Raw genomic sequence first — 22,724 nt, 5'->3', positions numbered from 1 at the left:
TTCTTATTTAATTAAGAAATCAAAGGGGGCTGAAATCATCTTACTTCTGGAGTAAACAATAGCAATTCTTGAGGACATGTCATTGCCAGGCTGAGCATTCTATACGAACAGTTATAAAGAACTTGGGGTAATGGGACAAAGTCCCAGTGTTGACTCATTAAACTTAACATGCTACAATACGACCCAAAGATGTCAAGTGTTGTTTAAGTTGTTAAATCTAAACAGGCGATTTATTTATTTATATTTGAAAGTTCCAAAGTTTAATTGTTAAAAACTTTCAAATGTAAAGAAAACTGCCACAAATTAAAAAACAAAGCAATTATGTGCCCATACTGAACAAGTACTAAGTATTACATATTTAGCAGATGAACCAAATTCTTACCTTCATCATGAATTTCTGTAGGGACATAAGGAAAAGAGAGAAAGCAGTAAGTACACATTATTTCAAATGCTGAATTTAAAATATCTCTTATTTATCAAGACTCCACTTTTCTAAAATGGAGACTTGGGAACATTAAAAAAAAAAATTAACTGTTTTTGCAATAAAACTTAGTATCTACTACATGCTAGAGGAAAGCTGCAGCAAGCAAAACTCTTTTTAAAAGTGTTTTTTTATTAGTTCTTCCATTTTCTGTGAAAACATGCCACTTGACTGAAATGCGTGATTCAGTTGACAAGCTATCTAGGCACCAAGAAAGAGGAATAATCTTAATTTATCCTCTGAAAATGCTTAATAAAATAAACCTGTCATTTTATTCTTTGCATATAAATGCAGTGATATAAATAGCAACACAACTGATTTTGGTAATAACAGATTAGAAGCAGGTAGGGTGACTGTAAACTAGTGTGCTGCAATGAGCTGAGCACCCTTCATGCAAAACAGGCAGCAATTCCATCCACATGTGGGAGGGACCCCAAAGAGGCTCGCAGAACGGTTCCTCTCCTTCCCTTAAGATGACAGTCTCCTCTCATGCACTGGAAGAGTTCTTTCTTCTCTATAAAACATTAAGTGTATACATCGTCCTTCATTTTTCACTACATTCCCTAACATTTCCTGGACTTAATGCTGGACAGATACAGAGATAAAATAGGAGGAAAAATAATGTTGCATTTCCAAACTGAGAGCTGACTTTAGCTGCCAGGCACGTAATGGGAGTCCTATAGTAAGAAGATACATCTCCACATTGGCTTCAAAGAAATCAGCAAGGGAAAGATTCCTAATAGACATAAGGGTAGATATAATAGCACAACAGACATTGTAATATATATGGAAATTCCATCCAGACTGATGGTTTTTATTTTCAATGTTGTAATGTTAAGGGACGATTGTAAAGAACCTTCTCACTCTCAGCTTAAAAAACCGAACCTGTTCAAGTACATATTTTCTGACTGATATTAATGATGGATGATATCAGGAAATTTATTTTCCACGTCAAAACTGACTAATCGTAAGCTTACACATGACTCAGTAATGATGGAAATACAATCAAATTTGGAATTGGGAAAAAGCATTTTTAAGCCTTAATTCAAAGAAACACAAAAACCTAACATTTTGCTACAGCACATGGTTTATCACAGATTTCTTCATGAGATATTTTTTAATTGAGCAAGATTTGGGGTGTTTTTCTTTAAAACATGTTCTCAACCTGATTTTGTCAGTCAAAAACAGAAGAAAGAATGGTCAGTAGAGTAACTGAGGCCTGCTCCTCAAAAATTTCTAAGTTGTATTTGCAGGAAGAATAAGACAAAGAGGAGAAAATGTGCATATGCAATAAGATAGAATGAATAATGCAAATTAGCAAAGCTAAAATATCCATCTGTACATATACATATAATTTCTAAAAGATAACCAAGAGCATGGAAGATAAATTTGCAGCATTATTAACATTAACTTTTCATACAAATTTCTAAATGATCAATTTGGCTTAAGTTCCAGATATTATCAAAGTTATAGCATTATGAGATTTTTCCAAAGAGATCATTCAAGGGCAAAGAAAAAAGCAAACTCCATCAAAACAAGAAAGATGAATACATTACTTTAATCTTAACGTAAACACTGCCTAAAGATGGTGAGAGAAACATCAAACAGAAAAAGAGTAACCGGAAAATACCCTTTAAAAGCAAATGACATCATGAGACTAGAAAAGAAACTCAGCATGATCAACAGTGAAGACAGTAGCCTCTTCGGGTGTAGAAAATATCGTTTTCTGGTTTGCAATAAATTTAATAAATTAATTTGGCTTATCTCGCTAGGGAAGAGCTAAAACCTCATTAGGCAACTGCAGCAGAGGTGGCAACAGCTGGAGCTCTGACCTGCTTTTTGCCTGAGAAGAATTTTTTGGATGATGATCAATTTGCACAGAAACAACACAAAGCGGGAGCAGAGGTTCTTTAGGGTAAGAGTACAAGTAACAGTAACTCAGGGTCCCAGGGCAAGTTCAATTACTGCAGAACTGACAGGTCACATGAAGCTCCAAATAGGAGCATGAGCTGTTGGCAAAACCGTCCATGCAGCCCCTTAACACGAAACCAGGGAGAGAAATTGCTAGCACTACATTGTAACACAGACAGAGAACTGGGAGCCAAATGGATGACAAAAAGCAGAACTGTCTTTGGTATCTAAGCTTAATCACTCAGTGCCCTAGATCTGAAAGACCTAGGGGATCATCTTACCAAATGCAAGCAGCTAGAAGCAGAAAAATAAGTTCAACAGCAACATTGGACCTGAACATTGCTGACAAACATCAGATACTGAGAAGATGAACAATTAGATTCAATCTGTTAGCAAGTGCAAAGAAAGAAACAGTGATTCAGGTGATGTAGCAAAGCTCCTCTCCCAAATGATGTCTTCCGGTGTGATCGTGATCTTGTTTTTTAAACCAGTATTTCAGCTCAGTGAAATGAAGCAGACTTATCAAATTAATACTTTTAGATAGGTGAAAACTTTTAAATAAGCTTTTGCTAAAATAGCGCCTCAAAAAATATCTAGATGAGGAATGAGCAACAAAGCAACAAAGATTTGGGGGACTGGTCACTAAACAGAATTACCAAGTGCAATAATCAGAAATAAGCCTTTCTGCCTGCCTATCTCCAGGAAGCAGGAGCCCCGTAACTCTCCGACTACAACCTCTCCTTTGTGAGTGGGGAGGAACCTGTCACTTCACCATGTTGAGAGAATGAAAACTTGTTAAAACACCAAATATGGGGGTTTGTGGGTGGTTATATTCAATTAAGGATACTCCCAGTTATTTTAGGAGACGAAAGGAATCCAGCATGAACAATTCCAAGTTCTAAAGATAGGTCAATATACAATGCCTAATAGCATATGTCATTATGTATTTGTGAAAAACATCAACGATTGTTCTTATGATGACAATGTCCTGTGTCAACGCTTAACTTCCTATGGTCCCCCCACTGAAAGGATCGAAGACTGACTGATGAGACAGACGTGGTGATTGCATGTCCACAAAGTATCAGGACAGGGCTGAGCTATCGACCCGTAACAAGCAGCGAGACATGTAATTCCTACAGAGAAGCTCTCCTGCCACTCACGTTGATGGCTCCCCTGAACATGCTCCCGTGTCGCTGGTGTCTGGCTGAGCATGCATGTAGCTAAGTTTAAAAAGAACACTATGTATCTTTGGCAGATTGGTAGCAACTGTTGTCTCTTTCAACCTATCAATCACTCTCTACAGACAGTATTTAAATGGACCATCTTTCCTTTCGAGTGTAATGGATCTCACACACGCACACACACAATCATCTAGCCCTTCTTCAGAAAGATAAAGGAAAATACCATACTCCGAAAGCTCCTGTAAGTCCTGACATTTTATCTCTGTGACAAATGTTTATGTATCCCAGAGATCATGAATGAAGCTCTTCCTTACCAAGCTTGCCTCAAAAGAGAATTTCCCTAAGTTAAAAACAAATCGAGCCCTGCAGAGCACAGGTGAATAATAACAACCTGAAGACATGTAAAGCCTACCCTATGCGCATACAAATAAAAAGTCACCTGTATCAGGATATAGAAGATTCTGTATTTGCTTCCAAACCACTTTAAACATGGATGCACCTTCATTTTTAGATAACATGAAAGCATTTCAAAAACCCTCACACACAATAATAGCTGTATGTAAAAATGCATTTTTTAAACAATTACTGAGTTAGGAACATTTGAAATGATCATATATCTTTAAAATTACAACATCATTTTTTTTTTCTAAAAAACAGATGTATAAGACATCATTTGGCCTATAAACAAGGTTTTATATACAGCAATTTCCCAGGCCATTCCATTCTTTTACTGTCCCACCCATGATCTGAAATCCTAGGCCTCCATATTGCAAACCAATGGCATCTATTAGGGAGCATCTGGAAAGAACAGATGGAAATAACAGCTCATTACTTCCTAAGCAGGACTCGGAAATATCCTTCCCTTTCAAAGCATGAAAAGCAGCATTTCGTCCATCAGTTGGCTTCTGTTTAAACAGGTGCACAGGGGCACAGGTGCACAGATGCCCCAAGGAGAAACTAAGGAAAAGAGACTGGGGAAGGCAGGGAACGAGGGACAGAGGGGCAGAGGCAGAGAGCCTGACTGACCTGTGAGGAAGCTATCCAGAATAGCACTATCAGAAAACTTATCAAGAGATCAGTTTAATCTCCAGGTATATTTAAGTCTTATGAGGTTCCTAATGGCCTTGATCTGGGGTTGTTTAACACACTCCAGACAAGCAAGTTTAACAGATGTAAAAATGGGACACCTGTCCCAGAACAAAACAATGGCAAATACTACCATATTCCAATATAGGGCTGGACCACCAGCAAGGACACCAAGGAGGGGGCTGGGAGCCACCTGCAGCCCCTGGCTCCCCTGCTGCTCCTAGCTGATCACCTACCTCCAGGCTGTCAGCAGCTGGAGAGCAAGACAGTCGAGACTCGGAGAAAGCTGCTGCAGGGCCAGGAGGCTCCCTCTCTCCTGGGCTTCCCTCGCCCCAAGCCCAGTGACGGTGCCTTCACGGGCACCCCATGCCTGGGAGATGGGACCCGGGAGACTGGTATCTACACCTAGAGAGGAAGAGGTGAGAGGCTGCCCTGAGCCCTGGAGACAGCCATCCTGGGACTTTCCTAGGACACCAGCAGCTCTCAGAAGGAGAAGGCATCACCTGACCAGCAGGAAGACGAGCATTTGCCTGTAGCACTAGAAGTGCAGGTCAGGATTTCTGATGACAGGAGCTCCCGCCAGGTCACCTGCCAAGTGCCTGTGGAGAAGGACTGCTCTGAACACCTGCAAGCCCACGGATGTCACAGTGGCCAGAAGAGCTCTTTCCTGCCTACCTCCCCACTGCTCCTTCCCACTGCAACGGAAGAGGGCAGAAGCCCTGGCACAGAGCAGGGGCCTGTGGAACCTGGCAGGGGAGGTGAGAAGCCACTTCCACCAGGCCCCGAACCCAGGCCTCCCCCTGGAGCACCTGAGCTGCCCCAGAGGAGTTCACTTGCATGGGACAGAGTGTTGTGATCACTGAGGGAGACTCGTGCACCTGGAGACCACCGTGGGGTGTTTCACTCTCTCAATACGAGAAAGGACGTGATACCTGCTTCAGTTTAACAAAAGGGACAGACCAGATCACGGAGCAGCGTCAACAGCTCTGAGGTGGGAGCAGGGCCAATTATTTCCTGTTGTCCTTCCACATCTGGCTGCTACAGGAGAATTTCAAACTTCTAATGGACAAAGCCTAAGATTTGAACTGGCCTTCAAAGGGAGCTGTAGCTCCCATCTGAAATTTACTAACACACGTCTACAGAATGTGCATCAGTGTTCTGAGACAGGCCTGGCAGAAGCTTCGGGTTTTATGGTACATAAATGAACGGACATTTCAGCATCGCTATGCTTTACCACCAATGTGACAGTAATATTTAAGAATAAAAAAGGAGTAGTGCAGATTCTAATCCCTTGGGGAGGAGAGTCTGGCCCACAAAGGTCAGCCTGCGTAAGGCTACAAACCTGGGTGCTGGCAAAGCTCCGCCTGGTGACGTCAGCTCAGTGACACTTCCCATCACCTTCTTAAAACTAGAAGGTCCTCCCTAACGTAAGACTTACACATAAACTTAATGCAATTAAATTTTAAGATGAGGAATTATCACGGAGGTAAGAGAAAAGCAATGAGACAGATCAAAAATTGGTGCACAGAGGAACAAAGAGGGGTGACCTTAGGCAATGGTGGGGTGTCACGATTTGCCTATCTGTTCTATTTCCAGGACAAGGTACATAAAGTGGCTGGAGTGCTTGGTCAAGAAACCCCACCCTGAACGGGGCACTGGAACACCACAGTGGAACAGTGGAGGTGGGGACCAGAATTGGGGTGATGAAGCTGGTCTCATGGTCCATGCTATAAACAGGAGGCACAGCAGCTCCTAGAGAGAAAGGGGCTCTCATTACCAAGGCAAAATGAGGAGGGGCGTGGATCAGAGTGTGATCTCCAGACACAGAGGAAGGTGTGGGATTTCACAAAGAAAGAGCTGAGCAATGCAGCAGTATCCTAGTTGGAAGGAACCGGAAGCGGATTCAAACTGCTCTGGAAGTCAGGATGGAAGAGGTAGGTTGTTCTCAAAGGTCGACCTGGGTGCCACCACCAGGGAAACGGAAAATTTAAAAAACAAGATTTCCTTGACCACAAAGGGCTGAAAGACCTGAAAACAAGGAACTGCAGAAAGCCAGGTGGCCCTGAAGTTGTTTGGGGATAAGGCCCTGGAGGGCTACCAAGAAGTGGGAAGACCCTGCCGACAAGAGAGCTGGGTCCCAGGGCCAGGTGGCTGGATGGAGCAAACACTCAGCATCGGCTCAGCTGGCCCTCAAGGAGCCAGCCCCACGTCACCGCCAGGAGGGGCCTCTTGGGGAAAGGGGGCTGGGAACATCAGTCCTGGGAGACTCTGACCTCGGGAATGCTGGGTGGGGGAACCAGAGGAGACTGGACTCGTCCCCCACCCCTCTCCAAGCAAGTGAGGTCACTGGCTCGGGTCACACACCTGCGACAACCAGGGCCCCGAGACTCAACCCTCAGCCTCCAGAGTCCCGGCTGGGTTTTCCACGGGACACGGCTTTCACCTTCACTTTCTAAGATGACAGAAATAAACGGAGCTGCTTTTTCTGTCGTACGGGGGACAACAGGAGAGCTAAGCTGGATTTTGAGATTAAACAGTCAAGTCTTTGGCAAAAGACAGAGTTATAATAACAAAAGCCTTTGTGTTGGTCAGAAGCACTCTTCTGTAACTTAAGTAACTAAAGCCGATCCTACACACGCTGTGGCTCTGGGATGCAGAGCGCATTCACAGAACCCATCTCAGACGGAGCGTGTCCCGGCCCGACCGCACACCGGGAAGTCCGCTCACCAGAGCAGGCAGTGCGAACAGACGGCACAAGCCACGCTGGAAGCAAAATAAAAGGGTCAGAGGCAACAGCAGACATGCACTTTCCAATCTCAGCTTCTCGGTAAATGCGTGAAACACATACCCATTTTTCCACATCAACTTGCTGTGGAAAGAAAAAGCCAAAATAAATTTTTAAAAAACAAACAAGTAAATACCTCGCAATGTTTCAATGACTGTCATTTAAATCAATTATAACGTGGTCCCTGCACCAAAATCTACTTCCAAGTCTAAAGGAACAATATTGAAACTTTAATTAACAACATTTAATCTCATCAGACAGAAAAAGTTTAAGGTAACAATCAGATTGTCAACAGGCATTAGGCAGGGATTGCAACAGGTACATGAAATCATGATTCTCTAACACGTTCAAAAACAAAAATGAAGCTTTACCTACTTCTCAAACATACCAGGCCTCCTGCTCCAGGAACGACTAATTTAAAAAAAACATTTAACTAAAGAGAGATCAATTTGGAGACTTGGCAACTAACTATAATTTCTCCCATGATATTTAAAGTAAAATTTATCTTACCTCATTCTTTTGAGGATTACATAAAATTTCACATTATAAGAGAAAGGCATGTTTTGTCAAATTATTCCAAAGTCATATGGGAATAAAATTAGTTTTAAAGTTCCATTTAATAATGAATGTGTTGGTCACATAATTATGTGACTCTTTAAAACATAAGTGACCACAATTATATCCAAAGTTTAAATAGAACAAGCAAAAAAGCCATCTGTGCACAAAGATTACTACAACATCCTGAGATTCTGAGCAAATCAATTGGAATAGAAAATTCCATCACCAAGGGACATTCTCAAATTTTCCATAATTTGTGGCTTCTGAAGAATGTACAGTTGGTGTCCTCCAAGAGTGAGAATTACTTCAGACTCTTCATGCCTAAGTTAAATTGTAATTTTTTTTCCTTAGAAAATTCATTAACAAGAAAGAGGCAAATACCAGAGAGGGAAATCTTGGACTAAAGCTAAAAATCTGTCTCTCTTAGAAGTGAATTCCTGGGAGATCATGCTCATTTACAGACTGGTTTCTTTTCTTTTTTTTTTTTTAAACATTATAAAATGATATCAAACATATCAATCTAAATAAACAGGCAGAATTTTCTGAAGCCACAGTGAAATTCAGTAGGTTACTTGCAAGAGTATTCTGGCCTCTTTTGTAATTTATTTAGTCTTCAAAAAAATCTGTTCTAAACCTACTCCCTCCTTTGCATTTTAAAAACACACTATTTTTATTAAAGAAGGAACACCACTGAGGGGAAGGGCCTGGTTTTCATTGTGCAGGTTTCACTGCCAGAGAAAGTTCCAGTCCTCCCTTGAACATCAACCCATTCCAGGGGTGAGTCCATTTCCTGAGACCCGGGATAAAAAGGCAGCTCATTCAGTTCCGCACAATGTCTTATACTATTCCACCCTCAAAGGCCAAGCACTTACATTTATGTTCTTCCAAGGAAAACAGTTCAAGACAGTGTGAAATGATTTCCTTTGCATATTTACCAGGAAAAGAGAATATGATGCAGCTTTAGTGACACTGATGATCGTCTAAAAACACACCAAGCCATCACGTTCACGTCTGCATGGTCAACACGGACACGTCAAGCACAAAGACAGGCACCCTGGGACTCACAAGAAAAACTCGTCATCGGGGTCAAAACTGACCATCACCGGCAATGGAAGCACCTGAACAACGTACATTACGGAAGAGAAACACAGCGCTGAAACAGCAGGGATGAGGAGTAATGGAGTCACAGGTCCCCAGAGAGGCCAGCAACACCATGAGTGTGGCGAGTTATCAGCTAGACACACAGATGAGACAAACGGTGCTGAGGGTCAGAGACTGACTGAGGAACAACAGAGGTGTAACTCCACACGAGCGAAGCAGAGCAATTTCATGACACGTCCCCTAGTGACGTTAACAAGGTTCATTTGATTGAACCCCTGCACATGGTGAGGAGTCAAGTGATTTATATGGAGCCAATCAAGGAACAGAAATATAAAATTCACAATGAACTGGATCAACTTTAGAATTTAAACTGTCACCAAATCCACAAAACATATAAAGCAAATGAACATTTTCCCAGTTACTTATTATCTATGTAGGATTTTTAAGAAATACAGCAATTCCATTACTTTAGCAAATACAATTATTTTTATATCTGTAGGAAATTGTATTAAATATCTTCTCATATTAACACTAATGAAAAGGGCAACCTCATTTTTAAAATAAAAACAAAATTTCCCTTAAAGTAAACAATAGTCATTTAGATGTTAATTTGATTAAGGAGAGGACATAAAAAATCCAACAGTAGCTGTTTATGATCTATAATTTATAATTCTAAATTATGTCATACAAAAGATGAATAATTCATACATCATCTATTTTGCATTCATATTTTAATTACAAATTTAGCACACATAAGCCTGAATTATTCTATAAGTATAAAAAGTTTTGTTACTTCTTCCCAGTAACTTTATTTTACTATTTAAAATGATTTCATTATTATCAAATCTACATATCACTTATTAAATAGTTACAATAGTTACCCATGGGTAGTATACACCAAGGCCCCAAGTAGATACCTAAAACCACAGGAAGTACTGAATAATTACTGTTTTTTCCTATATTCCCTGTGTAACACTGCTACATAGTACTAGAGTTAATCTGTCCTTCTGCATTTTATGCCTGGTACCGCCTTTGCATCTAGCCTTGCACTTTGGGACCATTATTAAGTAAAATAAGGGTGAGTTGAAGAGAAGTTTTATATCATGGAAGTCCATCTAATAACTAAGAAGGCCAGTCTATGACTATCAGGAGGGTAGCATATATAGTGTGGACGTGCTGGATGGAGGACCATTCATTTCCTGGAGAGAATAGAGCAGGATGGTATGAGATTTCACCATGATACTCAGAATGGAATTACATACTTACAAATTGTTTATTTCTGGCTGTTTCACTAGATAATTTTTAATTGTGGTTGACCACAGCCAACTGAAACCACAGCAAGTAGAACTGCAGACGAGAGGACAACTGTACTCTATGCCAGTCTCTGACCGGCACAATTCATGGTTTGATAATCTACACTTCACATACGTGGAAGCAAATGACTTACAGGGCGTTACAAAGCTTCCACAACAACAGCAGAAAGTCACCTGTTCCTAAAGGGTGGAGATGGACTTGGAGTTGGATCTTTCACCCAAGGTCAACAAACCCAAGGTCAACACTCTTCCCTCGTTTCAAATTTTTAATCTGTATTGAATTCAGAATTGCCAAACCACCAATTTCTTATGATCAGTGCCACCTAACAGAACGTGTTAACAAAAATGTGACATCAAGCATGACACACCAGACACTCTTCCAACGGCAAGTACATGAGCTCCACATGTTCCCAGCAACACTGGTTTTTGGCACACATACATTTTAAAATAATTATAAGAACAAGACGTCCATCATGAATTTAGAATTTTTGGTAATGAAATATAAGAAAAATAATTAAAATATTTGATGAATGCCTACAATCTATTCCCCATCATAATTTTTTTAAAATAATAAATTAGAGAAAACCAAAATCCAAAAATTACCCTATAAGTGATTATCCATCATACCTCTTACTTGATTAAGATGCAGGGAGAGGAGTAGGACTTGAAAATTCTATGTTCCAGAAAATTCTGTGTTCCAGGGGACTCAAAATATAATGAAGTCATTTAGAAATTTTTAAGTGAAATTCTGATTTGAAAGAGCCACATTTTCACTGAACAAAATAGAGACAGAAAGATAGAAAAAATGCATGAGTGTATTGCTTGCTAAAATTCTATTAAGTACATAAGCCCACACAATCAGCATCCAGATCTAGAAACAGAAGAGAACTCATGATCCGTAAGCCACCATCACGTCCTCCCGCAAGGTGACTGTGATTCTAGCCCCTCTGACTTGTTTTGCCTTTATTGATTTTGGATGAAAGGCTGCGTTCTCTTTTGTATTTAGCTTTCTTAAACGATGCTGCTTGTGAACTTATTAATACAGTTCATTCTCACTTGCAGAGTACACCATTATGTGAGTACGTCACAACTTATTTAACCACTTCAGTGTTGACAGACATTCAGGTGGACTCTGACTTGAGGTTATCACAGATAATTTTGTAACAAACGTCATCGCCAGCCTTTTTGCTGAACACTTGGATACATTTCCACGCCTATGTGTGAGGACTGAAATTACTGGGTTGTTTACAAATGTTTGGCCACAGCACACACTGACGGTTTCCAGGAGGTCATAGGAACCCGCAGGCCATCAGCAGAGTGGGACCTGCAGCTCTTCCAGGTCTCCCCCGACACTTGGTGTTACTGGTCCCTTGAGCTCCGCTGTCCTGGTGGGCAGCATTGCCTCAGCACAGCTTCCGACGGCACGTCTCTGACGCCTGCTGGATGAAGCACCTCTTCCCCTCTGGCATCCACCCGCAGGAAGTGTTCAAGTTTTGCCCTGTTTTCTATATTTGGCTGTCCATCTTCACTCATCCTGATTTGTTGGAGTCCTTGTATTTTCAAGCGTGGGTCCTCTGTCATACATGTGCATCGCTAATGTCTACTCCAGCCTGGATCTCACCTTCTCCATCCCCCACCAGCCACTTCATGAACAGACCATCTTCAGCGGGGAACCATTTATCAATTCTTTCCTTGATTATTGTGGTGGTGTTTTCTCAGGAACTTCCTCCTGCATGGTTTTCTAGAAAGGTCATGGTTTTACCCTTCACCTGAGAGCGACAACTCGCCTCGTATTGATCTTTCTTTAACATTTGTTAAAATGTTTTTGTGGTATCAAAATACTTCTTTCTTTCCTCTCTGAACATGGTAACCCATAATAATTGGTTTTGTGAGTACATGATTGATTTTTGAATCCCAACCTGGTTGTAATATTTGGTACATTCATGGATTTGATTTGCTCTTATTTTGTGAAGTGTTTGTACATCTAAGTCCATGATGGATATAACTTTTTTCTTGTGCAGTCTTTGTCATGTTTTAGGATCAGGGTTCCAAGTGGGCCTCATACGATCAGCTCAGAAAAATCAGAGTTTAAGATTGGTACTCATGTTTCCTTAATTATGTGGTAGAACTGACCAGGGGGGCCACCTGGGCCTGGTCTTCTTTGTGGCAGTAATGCTTTTAATGACCATTTAATTTTCTTTAGTAAGTAGAGAGTTCATATTTCCGACTTCTGTGAGAGATGGTAAACTATTTTTCTAGGAAACTTCAGTATCAATGGAATGACTTTAATACCTTCCATCTTTTTGAAGTTCATTATGTTATTCTCTAGATTATTTCTTCTTTCTACATGTTTGGGGTTTAATGTTTTCTGTTATCTTCTTGAAATACTTAGGTAATTATTCAGTCATTCTTCTGCATTTAGGGCCAAAACCACTATAAACAATATTAACTGCATCTGTGATTTTAAATATATCTCGTTTTTTCATTATTATCCAGTTTAAAATATTTTGGTTTATTTTTCCTGAAAATTTTGTCCATTTTTGACTTTACGAATTTAAAAGCTAAGTCATTAGATTCATATAAATTCATAATTAATTTATTTTTCTTATATACTCATCATTTCATCATAATGAAATGTCCATTTTCATTTCTAGCAATACTTCTCACCATGAATTCTTTCTCAGGTGGGAATATTGCTGAACCAGTGTTCTTTCTGGGCAGCTTGACCATATGCACAACTTTGCCAACCTATTACTTTTACCCTTTCTGGGATATAATCTCAAGCTCTGCCCCTGGTAAACAGCATACGGTTATTAATGGTGTTCAATCAAGAGTCCAAATGCATGAATTTGTCCCTTCCACCACCCCCACTCCATGCTGGAAATGGCTCAAACCCAGGCCTCCAGCAAGTTAGGTCAGTGCTCTATGCTGAGCTACAACCCCAGACCTGTCCATAAATTTTAATTGACATATTTTGTCCATTTTCATTTAATGTCATTACCAACAAGAGTTTGTATTTACCATCTTACTTGTATTCTATTTGTTTCATGTTCCTTTAAAAGTTCCTAAAATCTAATTTACATGCCATAAAGCTCTCTACCTTAAATTGCACAAATTCAAAGTTTTAAATTTTATTTAGAGCTGTGAACCATCATGATAACCTAATTTCAGGAAAGATTCAGTCTCATGTATTCTTATTTTCTCTCCTTTCTTCCTCCTTTTACATTAATCATATACTGGGATAGTTCATTTTTCCTCTAAAGGCTACTGGCTCTATTTTATTCATCTTGTAGTTAGTACCCTAGAGATTACATATGCATCTGTGGCATTAATAATGTAATACAAGTTAGTAACTGTACTATGTTCCAGAAACAGCTGGGACCTTGGAACATGTGTAAGGAGCTGAGGCCTTTCCTTCCATGTTCCAACCGCCCTGCATCTCCACAGAACCACACATAAGCCCTACTTTCCCAAGGGTATAAGGTTTACTCAGAGCATTTTATACCTCCCTGGGGTTATGGACCCCCCAAGTCCTAAACTACCTCAGATGTTTCCAAAGCCTCTGAATCCTTTTCTTTTCTTTTGTTTTGTTTTTACTTAATTAACATTTATTCATAAGAGCATATTTTCTTCTTTCTCCCTTTTACTTTTTAAAAATTTTTATATGTTCTAATTAGTTATACATAACAGTAGAATGCATTGATGCATTTTGATAAATCATACCTAAATGGAGTATAATTTCTTATTTTTCTGATTATACATATATGCAGTCATATATGTACATGAGATAATAATGTTTCACTCTGCTAGCCTTCCTACACCCCACACCTCTTCCCCTTCCTTCACTCCCCTCTAACCTAATTTTTATTTATTTATTTAGTATTTGCTTATTTTGGGTAATTTATCACCTCTTAATTAAATCCTTTTAAAATTTTCCCAGTTTGAGGAGGTGCTTTTCCCCACAGTTGGAATACTAGCTGGCTGCAAGCTGAAAATGAATTATTGGATTTTTTTTTCTAAAATTTTCATGTAAGGTCTCATCCAAACAATAAACATTCAAAACAAATTCCAATAACTTTGGTTATAGCCTGTAGGTTTCCTTCCCCCAAAAAACATGTGTGTGATACATGGATTCCTTGGAACAAGACAGTTAAAGAAGTGACCCAATTGCCCAGTTAGCAAAGAATTAAATGAAAGCCACAATGTACACTTTCATTAAAACATCTGCATGTGGGTAAGCCAATTATATTTTAATAGGCAATCAGTTTATGCCTTGAAAGTAGACAGGGAAAAAAACAAATATTCAATTATAATTTGTTAAACTAACACAGGCATTGCATTGGTTACTTGGAGACTTGCTTTCCGTCCCATAACTAGTATTCTCGCTAGTTAGCAAGCTACTTCAATTTTTTCATCTTTCCATCTGTTTTCAAATGGTAGAACTGCAGCCCCACTGAACCTCCAACAGAGGCGTCTCCTAAGAGCTCTCAGGTATCGGCTGAGTAATTTTAAAATGGAAAATGCAAAGTACTAAATTAGAACATACAGGCATAGCATTTATGTTAGGGAAATTATAAATAATTAAAGAGCATCTCTGTGTACTGGAATATTGAATTTGATATCTATTTTAAACTGCATGAGACTGCAAAATCCTTCCTGCTATCAGTCTGAGAAAGAAATTTACCATAAATTTAATTAAGCAAATGAAGTCACAAATGTAAGTTCAGTAATTTGTTATGACATTGGCCCAATTTTCTGGCTTTACTCTGGTTTTGTATTAACCAGGCAGAACTCCCTTATTTTTTAGATTTGAACAATGAAGCAGATTTAGTACAATCATCTTAGCAGTCTTCCACACTAATACAACATATGACCTAATGCAAGGAAACACTTAGAATTTTCAATCACAATTTTGATTTTTTTTTTCCTCTTTTAAAATTTAAACCAGGCAACAAGGGACTAAGATCTACCACTTCCTAAATGACTGTTTTAGAACAGAACCGTTCTTATAATACTACTTAAATGCTATCTGAATTTGCCCAAACCCTCAGGAAAACATGTATACTTTTACCTCACAGTAACTAATACTTTCTCAAAACACAGAATATGCTAATAAAGGCTCTTACATAAACTTCCAAGTTAACAAATTAAAGTGAATGGATACCAATAACACAGTAGCTCTCTCCCATGTAGGCTACTCATCAGAATTAATAAGTACCATTAAATACCACAAGAAATTTCATGTGGGAGAATCAACAGTCAAGAAGAGCAAGACCAACTGTGGAGAAAAAGAGCAACGAGGGAGGACAGCCTTATTACTAAACATTGAAGCGTCTCTCAAACGTTAGGTCATTAAATCAGGGCAGTTGACAATACCGCCATGCTTGTGTGACAGAATACTTAGTGCAGAGTAACAGTCTGGGAACAGGAGAGAATTGACTGTATGATTTAAAAGGCATCACAGCGAATATAAGGAAGGGAATCATCCGTCATGAATAATGATGGGACCGTGGCATAACCATCAGGGAAAATCAACTTAAATACTCACCTCAATAAACCTCAGCTCTACCACGAGTAACAGGCTTCATACTATAATACAGTCTGAAAGCACTTCCAGAGCTACTCACTATGAAGCAGCTGGGGTGAGAGAGAGATACAGGGCCTTTAAGATGTAGACAGCCCTGTCCCACAAGCCCTCACCCGCTCCCTTTCCATGGTGGGGCCTGCAAAGGAGGGTGGTGGGAAGATGAGTCACTCTGCCATCCACGGAGGGCCAGCCAAGACTCACCGCCCACATTCACAACCGTGTGCATGCAGTGGGCTTCGAGAAGAGAGCCAGTGGGGTACTCAAAAGAGATCCAGAAACTTCCCTGAAGGAGACGGGCACTCCGGATGAGTGCACTGGTATGAGTGAGGCTCAACAGTGCTGGACCACAGGAACAAAGACGGTCCCTGACTGTATCTGCCTGTGGATGTCCAGAGGACAAGGAGGACAAAGAGTCGCCTACTCAAAGCTCCAGGCTTTGGTAATTGTGTGCCCATTACCACGTCCAAAAACTACCATCAGGGGATGAGAACCAACAGCCAACTGCCAGGTAAACTGCAAAACAAAGAAATAAAACTAAGTATTTAACAATTCAATGCAATCCCAGTGAGAATCCCAGCAAGTTATTTTGTAGAGATTTTGAAAGTGGATTCTAAAATACATATATGGGAAGGCCAAAAAAAGAATACAAGAATAACCAACACAATGCCAGAGAACAACGTCAAGGACTGATACTACCCGACTTCAAGACTTGCTATGAAACTACACTAATCAAGACTGTAGTGAAAGAAGATACAAATAATATACTGACTGCTGTTATACTGACCAACACGACAGAAAAATGTCAGGAATAGATCCACATAAACACAAAGCAAAAGCATCCAACAGAGAAAGCATGTCTCTTGGAACAGTTGGACATCTACATTATGGAATAATGAAAAATGAAGCCAGAACCAGAACTCAATCCTTTCACAAAAAGATCTAAATGTAATACACAACAGTGTAAAAATCTAGATAACACAGAAGAAAATCTAAGACCTTGTGAATGTGATGACATCTTAGATATAACACCAAAAGCAAGATGCACACATGACAAAGATTGACAAGTTGAGCTCCTATAAAATTAAAAAAGTCTGCTCTCTGACAGAGAGCAAATGAAAAGGGAAGCCACACCTGGGAGAGAATCTTTGCAAAACAGATGTACCCATTTTTAAGGTGCCCGCAGTATACAAAGAACTCTTAAAATTCAACAATAAGGAAATAACAGACCAATTCAAAACAAGGCAAAAGAGCTGAATAGATACCTCACCCATGAAGACATGCAGATGGCAAATAAGCAAAGGAAAGGATGCCTCACATCATGTGATCCATAAATTGCAAATTAAAACAAGCATGCACACCTATTGGAAGGTCTAAAGTCAAATCAGTGACATCATCAAATGCTGGTGAGGATGTAGATTAACAGGAACTCACATTCCCTGCTAGGTGGAGTGCACCATGGTAGAGAGTTGGGCAGTCTCTCTTGAGACTAATCATACTCCTAACTCAGCACATGATCACACTCCTCAGGATTTATCCAAAGGAGGTGAAAACGTCCACATGGAAATCTGCACACACATTTATAGCAGCTTTATTCATCAGCAAAACTTAGAAGCAATCAAGATGTCCTTCAAGATGTGAGTGGATAATAAACTGGGCACGACCACACAATGAAATATTTTTTCAGTATAAAAATAAACGAGCTTTAGGGCTGAGGTTGTGGCTCAGTGGTGGAGTGCTTACCTAGCACATGCGAGGGGCTGGGTTTGATCCTCAGCACCACATAAAAACAAATAAATAAAATAAAGATATTGTGTCCCTCTACAACTAAAAAAAATTTTTTTAAATAAAAGTAAATAAGCTGTAAATGCATATTGCTACATGAAAGAAGGGAGCCTGGACAGCCGAGGTACTGGGTGATTCCAGTACATGATGTTCTGGAAAAGGCAAGACCACAGAGAGCAGAAGATCAGCCATGTCCAGTGGCCGTGCAGGATCCAGAGTTGCCAAGGTGGAGCGCGAGACGTTTTGGGGGTAGTGAGACTATTCCCGAGGGTAGAGCAAAGATGCATCCATGTCGCTGTTCACTTTTCAAAGCCCACAGAATCTATAGCACAAAGAGTGAACCCACCGTAAACCTGGAGAATAGTTAATAATAATGTGTCGATAGTGACTCAGTGACGGTACCCAGGCAGCACCCAGGGCAAGATGTGACCAGGAACAAGCTGAGCAGACAGGGAGGTTCTGGGGAAACTCCATGCTTCCCAGCCATTTTCTCAACACACAGAACTGTTCTAAGAAAGTGAAAAACATTTTCAGACCTTTAATTCTAATGTAAAAAAATGTATCCAATGCATGCCAAACGTCGCACTCTTCTCTGTCTCTAGCATCACACAAGGGACAGGTTTCTCTCTCCTCAGGAAATACAATGCTCTCAATAAATTATTCTCTCAAGAAGACTCACTTTTCCAAAACTATGGAAATTAGCACAATACAATATTCCTCTGGCAGTCCCTTCAGTAAGAAATATTTACCCATATCTGCTAAAAACCAGGCCCGCTTCTCAGCATTAGTGGAATAGCAAGTGGACAGGAAGACCAGAAGCCCTTTCAGTCCTGGGTTTACGCTGTGAGATGGGCAGTCACCTAACCGATAGGCAGTCCATCAACAAACCATTAACACCAAGCATGTCAGAGGACGAAAGGGCTTTGAAGAGAACGCCAACAAGGTAGGAAGGTGTCTAGCTGGGGTGTGTGTGTGTGGGGGGGGGGGGTGTCTGTGTGTGTGTTATGGGCAAGGGGAGTTATGGGCAGCACTGTTGCATAAAGACTGGTGAAAGAAGGAAGCTTTCCACCAACTAGACAAGAGTATTTAAGAAAATAAAGTTCAAATTTTAAGAGAAAAAGAATTCAAGGTTCAATAGATTTCAAATAATATTTAAATCACTGCTTAATTCCAGAATATCACAGATATGTACCATCTGATTCATGTTTGCGAATGTTTACACATGGAAAAAAAAAGAAGTTTTTTTCCTTTGTAAACACAAAAGAACCTGAGAAAAATGTCCAAATTGAATGACACTAATCAAATAAAGTAAGGTATACATTCAAGCTTCATAATCCAAAACAGTGCCTAACATGATTAAATTATATGCTGATTAAATCAGCCTCCTTATTGAGTTTGATGCTGGAGTCTCTGCAAACCATGTCATTTGAATGCACGGATTACGTAGGGCCTGAGCTGCTGAGCAGAAAGCTGCCTTTCCAGAAAGGGAGAGGCAGGAAAAGAGCCAGCTCCATAAATCCCAGACGTCTGTCTCCACCGCAGCCCGCGCCACGCACGCGGGAGCCCTTCGGGAGATTCCCATTCCAGCCACTGCTGAGCCACTGTGCCAGCTCCGCAGTGAAGGGCAGATGCCCGCTGCCTGCAGAGGGTCAGGCACGACGGTGGCAGATGTTCCACCCAGGACTCAACCGTCCACGACTGGCCTCCGCCTCGTACCCAAGCAGCATCTAACTAACAAACACAGCAACAGTGTGCGCGTTTCCATGTGTAGACACCTCAATTTTCTTCACTGTCGTAGCCATTCCAACAACTGGATGTATCCCATAATGTCATGCTCTATACCTTAAATACACACAATAAAACTCATCTTTTTTAAAATACATTTTTTTTTTCTGGTGGGTCCATTAGCCCAGCCAGCTGAGAAACTGACTTCCAATGACGTACAGAACACCATCTATATCACAGAGAGGCATGAAGAAGATCCGTCAGCACCCCCTCTGTCCTCTCTCATCAGCCACCCCTGTCTACTCTCATCAAGGAAAACAAATGGAAAGAACTGTCAGTGTAAAAGTCAGCCAGAGGAGACGCGGTGGTAACTCTCTCAGCTTTGGGCCACGGGCCTGTCTGCCCAAGAACTTGGACAAATGTCCTTCAGATGCAGTCACACCAAAAAGGTATCAAAACACCAGAAAATAAGGATATAAGTGAAACGCAAAGATCCACTTTTGGAACGATGAATACTGAAAACTCAGAAAGTCTTCAAAGAATCAAGTCTTTTTTATGCAAAATATGTCTGAATCTGTGACTTGGCAGGCACTTGAGAGAGACTGCAGTGAACGCCCACTGGCTTGCAGGGAAGCCAGGTTCTGTCAGAGCATCTCTCAGGGACAAGATTCAGGACACTCTGGTTCCCATCTGGTCTTGCCAACGACATCTTCCTGAAGCTCAGTGCTTCCATGAGCAGCAGACAAATAACAGCATCCAGGGACGCCACGTCCCGATCCATGAAACCCGAGAACATGCTACATGAAAGCACTCGACTGGTTTTGAAATGGAGGATAGGCCCGGAAAAGCCAAGGAAAGTGTTGTCCCCTGAGCCCTGAGGGTAGGCAGCCCTGGTGACACCTTGGTTTTAGCTCATACAGAGAGCAGACTCGGGGGTCCAGACTGTAAGATAATGAATTTAGGTTGGTATTATATTTCAGCAGCCACAGAAAACCATGGCCAACACTTTCAGATAACTGGGGCTCATGGTGGTGTCCATGGGGTGGCTGGTTTTTAACAGCTGGCTCAGAGTTTATTATGGTTTTCTCCAGAGGACGCGATCTGGCAGGAACTCATCAGGACAGCCCTGCTGTCAAGGTGACGAAAGTGAGGGCAATACACCCCTGGTGCCTCCTGTGCGGGGACTATTCTTCACACCTTGGTTATTTATTTCCCACACAACTCCATGAGAAGCTGAGGCCCAGAGAAGTCAAGTAAGTTGGCTTACATGACCAGGAATTCAGGGAGGTTAAAGCAGAGGAATCAGTCTTTTAACTACCCTGAGACATACCATCCTGCTTCCTGGCTCACCATCTGCTTTCACACGAACATCAGATGATCTGAGATGCATGTAACTTGCCTGAAAATGGTGCCTCCGTGTTTATAAAGGTATTTGTTAAAAAAAAAAAAAAAAAAAAAAAAAAAAACAAACTCCTATGCAGTGCTTCAGGGTTTAAAAAATGTGTTTTCTAAAAAGCATTTACATCTACATTTGGCTAGTGGCTTTTTGAATGCCCTGAGAGTACAGGCCTTGAAGAGATAAGGATCTTATTAGAATGACCCAAGTGCACCAAAATTCCACGTCCTACAGATCCATCTTTCATAAAAACTTAAGTTTGTTTCTGAGTTTGTGGTATATCTCAATTAATAGTCACCTTTGATTAGAAGAAACTATATTATGTAGAAATAAGAAATATTCTCACTGTCTTATTAAACAAGCCGTGTTAATAATTAAAACAAAAAAGCATTTTAAAACCATCTCTGGACATGCCATTTTCACTGTCTGCCTGGCCGGGTTTGCTTTCTACCAGAACTACAGAGAAGAGTCTAACAAGATCAAACTGCTCCTTGGAAAAACTTTAAATGATTTTTATATTATTAGTTATATCACTTCTAATTGTCTTGGAAGTGACTCTAAAAATAAAAAGAAAATTCAAAGGAATAAAAAGTTCTGCACATTCAATTCCTTCTTCAGGCTAACACTAAAATTGTTTTACTATACCTGTGATCATAAGCTCACTGATGATAAAACTCACTTATTATTAATCTTTGTATCCTTGTGAAATATAATTTTCCTCATAAATGTTTTAAAAAGTTCACATTAAGTGAATGATCAGAATTGAATTTACTCAGTATTAAATTCAATATTATCCATTTTATTGCATTCTGAATTTTATTGACCTTTAAAGCATCACTTATAATTTATATTAAACTACCAATACCCATAAGAAATTTATATTATAAATTAAGTGAAAGAATGACACAAATCACAATCGCCTGAAGAATAGATTTCAACCTATCACCTCGTCAGAGCAGGATGTGAGAGGCAAGGTGTGGCTAGTTTTGGATCAAGCTAAATACCCTAACAAAGGCGCCAACAGTTAGGTGGCCACAAGCCAAAACCAAGAGAGACAAGTCCTACAATCCTCCCAGAAGCAAGTTAACCAAAATCAGGAAGGACAGTCATGCTGTTTTTAAATCATACTCTCCCAAATCGAACACACAAGCCATGTGTGGTACTGGGGTGACTGAACACAGGCAATGCCTTTTCAACAAAGAAACACTATCACAAACACTATTTGGAAAAGTAAGAATTTCCAATAAATCTCACAGACTCCAAAACCAAAGCTCTTTCTGCTATATGATGTCACCTCTCACCTGACATCTCTGCTCAGGTGAAATGGGAAGTTTAATCTGAACTAGGAGAAAGGTGTTCGTCAACAACTTTGGAGAATCAACTGATAAAATAAATGCCAAAAGCAAAAGTTCACAGAAATCAAACTTTATTAACTAGAACACACACAGGAATAAGCAAATGCTATCCCCAATTCTGTACTCTAACAAGATCCTGTCGCTGTTAAAGTGGCAAAATCCATGTGCCAGAGCCAGCTGCAAGACTGGGGCAGGAAGAGAAAAGGAGATTAGCCAAGACCCCAGAGAAGGAGGGAGCTGTCAGGCCACAGAAAAGGCAGCCGGGACTCAGTCACTGCAAAACGAATGAGAGGAACAGTAAGTAACAACAGCCCCTGGCTGATCCGCCACAGCTGGACTCAGGGTCACCCAGCTAACACCTGGCAGGGCAGGGCTGCAGGGCTGTGAGATGCCAACGCCTCTGCTTTCAGCCCTACGCTCCCTTATAAACACCACGCAAAACAGATCTGAAACAAGAGACCCA

General features: G+C 40.5%; 1 protein-coding gene across 6 annotated transcripts in view; it reads right to left on the bottom strand.

The window, feature by feature from the left end:
• Ryr2 (ryanodine receptor 2) overlaps positions 1–22,724 on the bottom strand; it is a 605,596-nt gene that overhangs the window by 359,264 nt on the left and 223,608 nt on the right. For all 6 annotated transcript variants that reach the window (XM_047520965.1, XM_047520967.1, XM_047520968.1 and 3 more), the window contains exons 4-5: positions 7,508–7,528; positions 383–397 (exon numbers count right to left, since the gene is read on the bottom strand). In XM_047520965.1, coding sequence (XP_047376921.1) covers positions 383–397; positions 7,508–7,528 — 36 coding nt within the window. The remainder of the gene's footprint in view (positions 1–382; positions 398–7,507; positions 7,529–22,724) is intronic.

This window comes from Sciurus carolinensis, chromosome 12 (genome assembly GCF_902686445.1).
Source record: "Sciurus carolinensis chromosome 12, mSciCar1.2, whole genome shotgun sequence".
Taxonomy (NCBI): Eukaryota; Metazoa; Chordata; class Mammalia; order Rodentia; family Sciuridae; genus Sciurus; species Sciurus carolinensis.
This window is presented reverse-complemented; position numbering and strand designations above follow the sequence as displayed.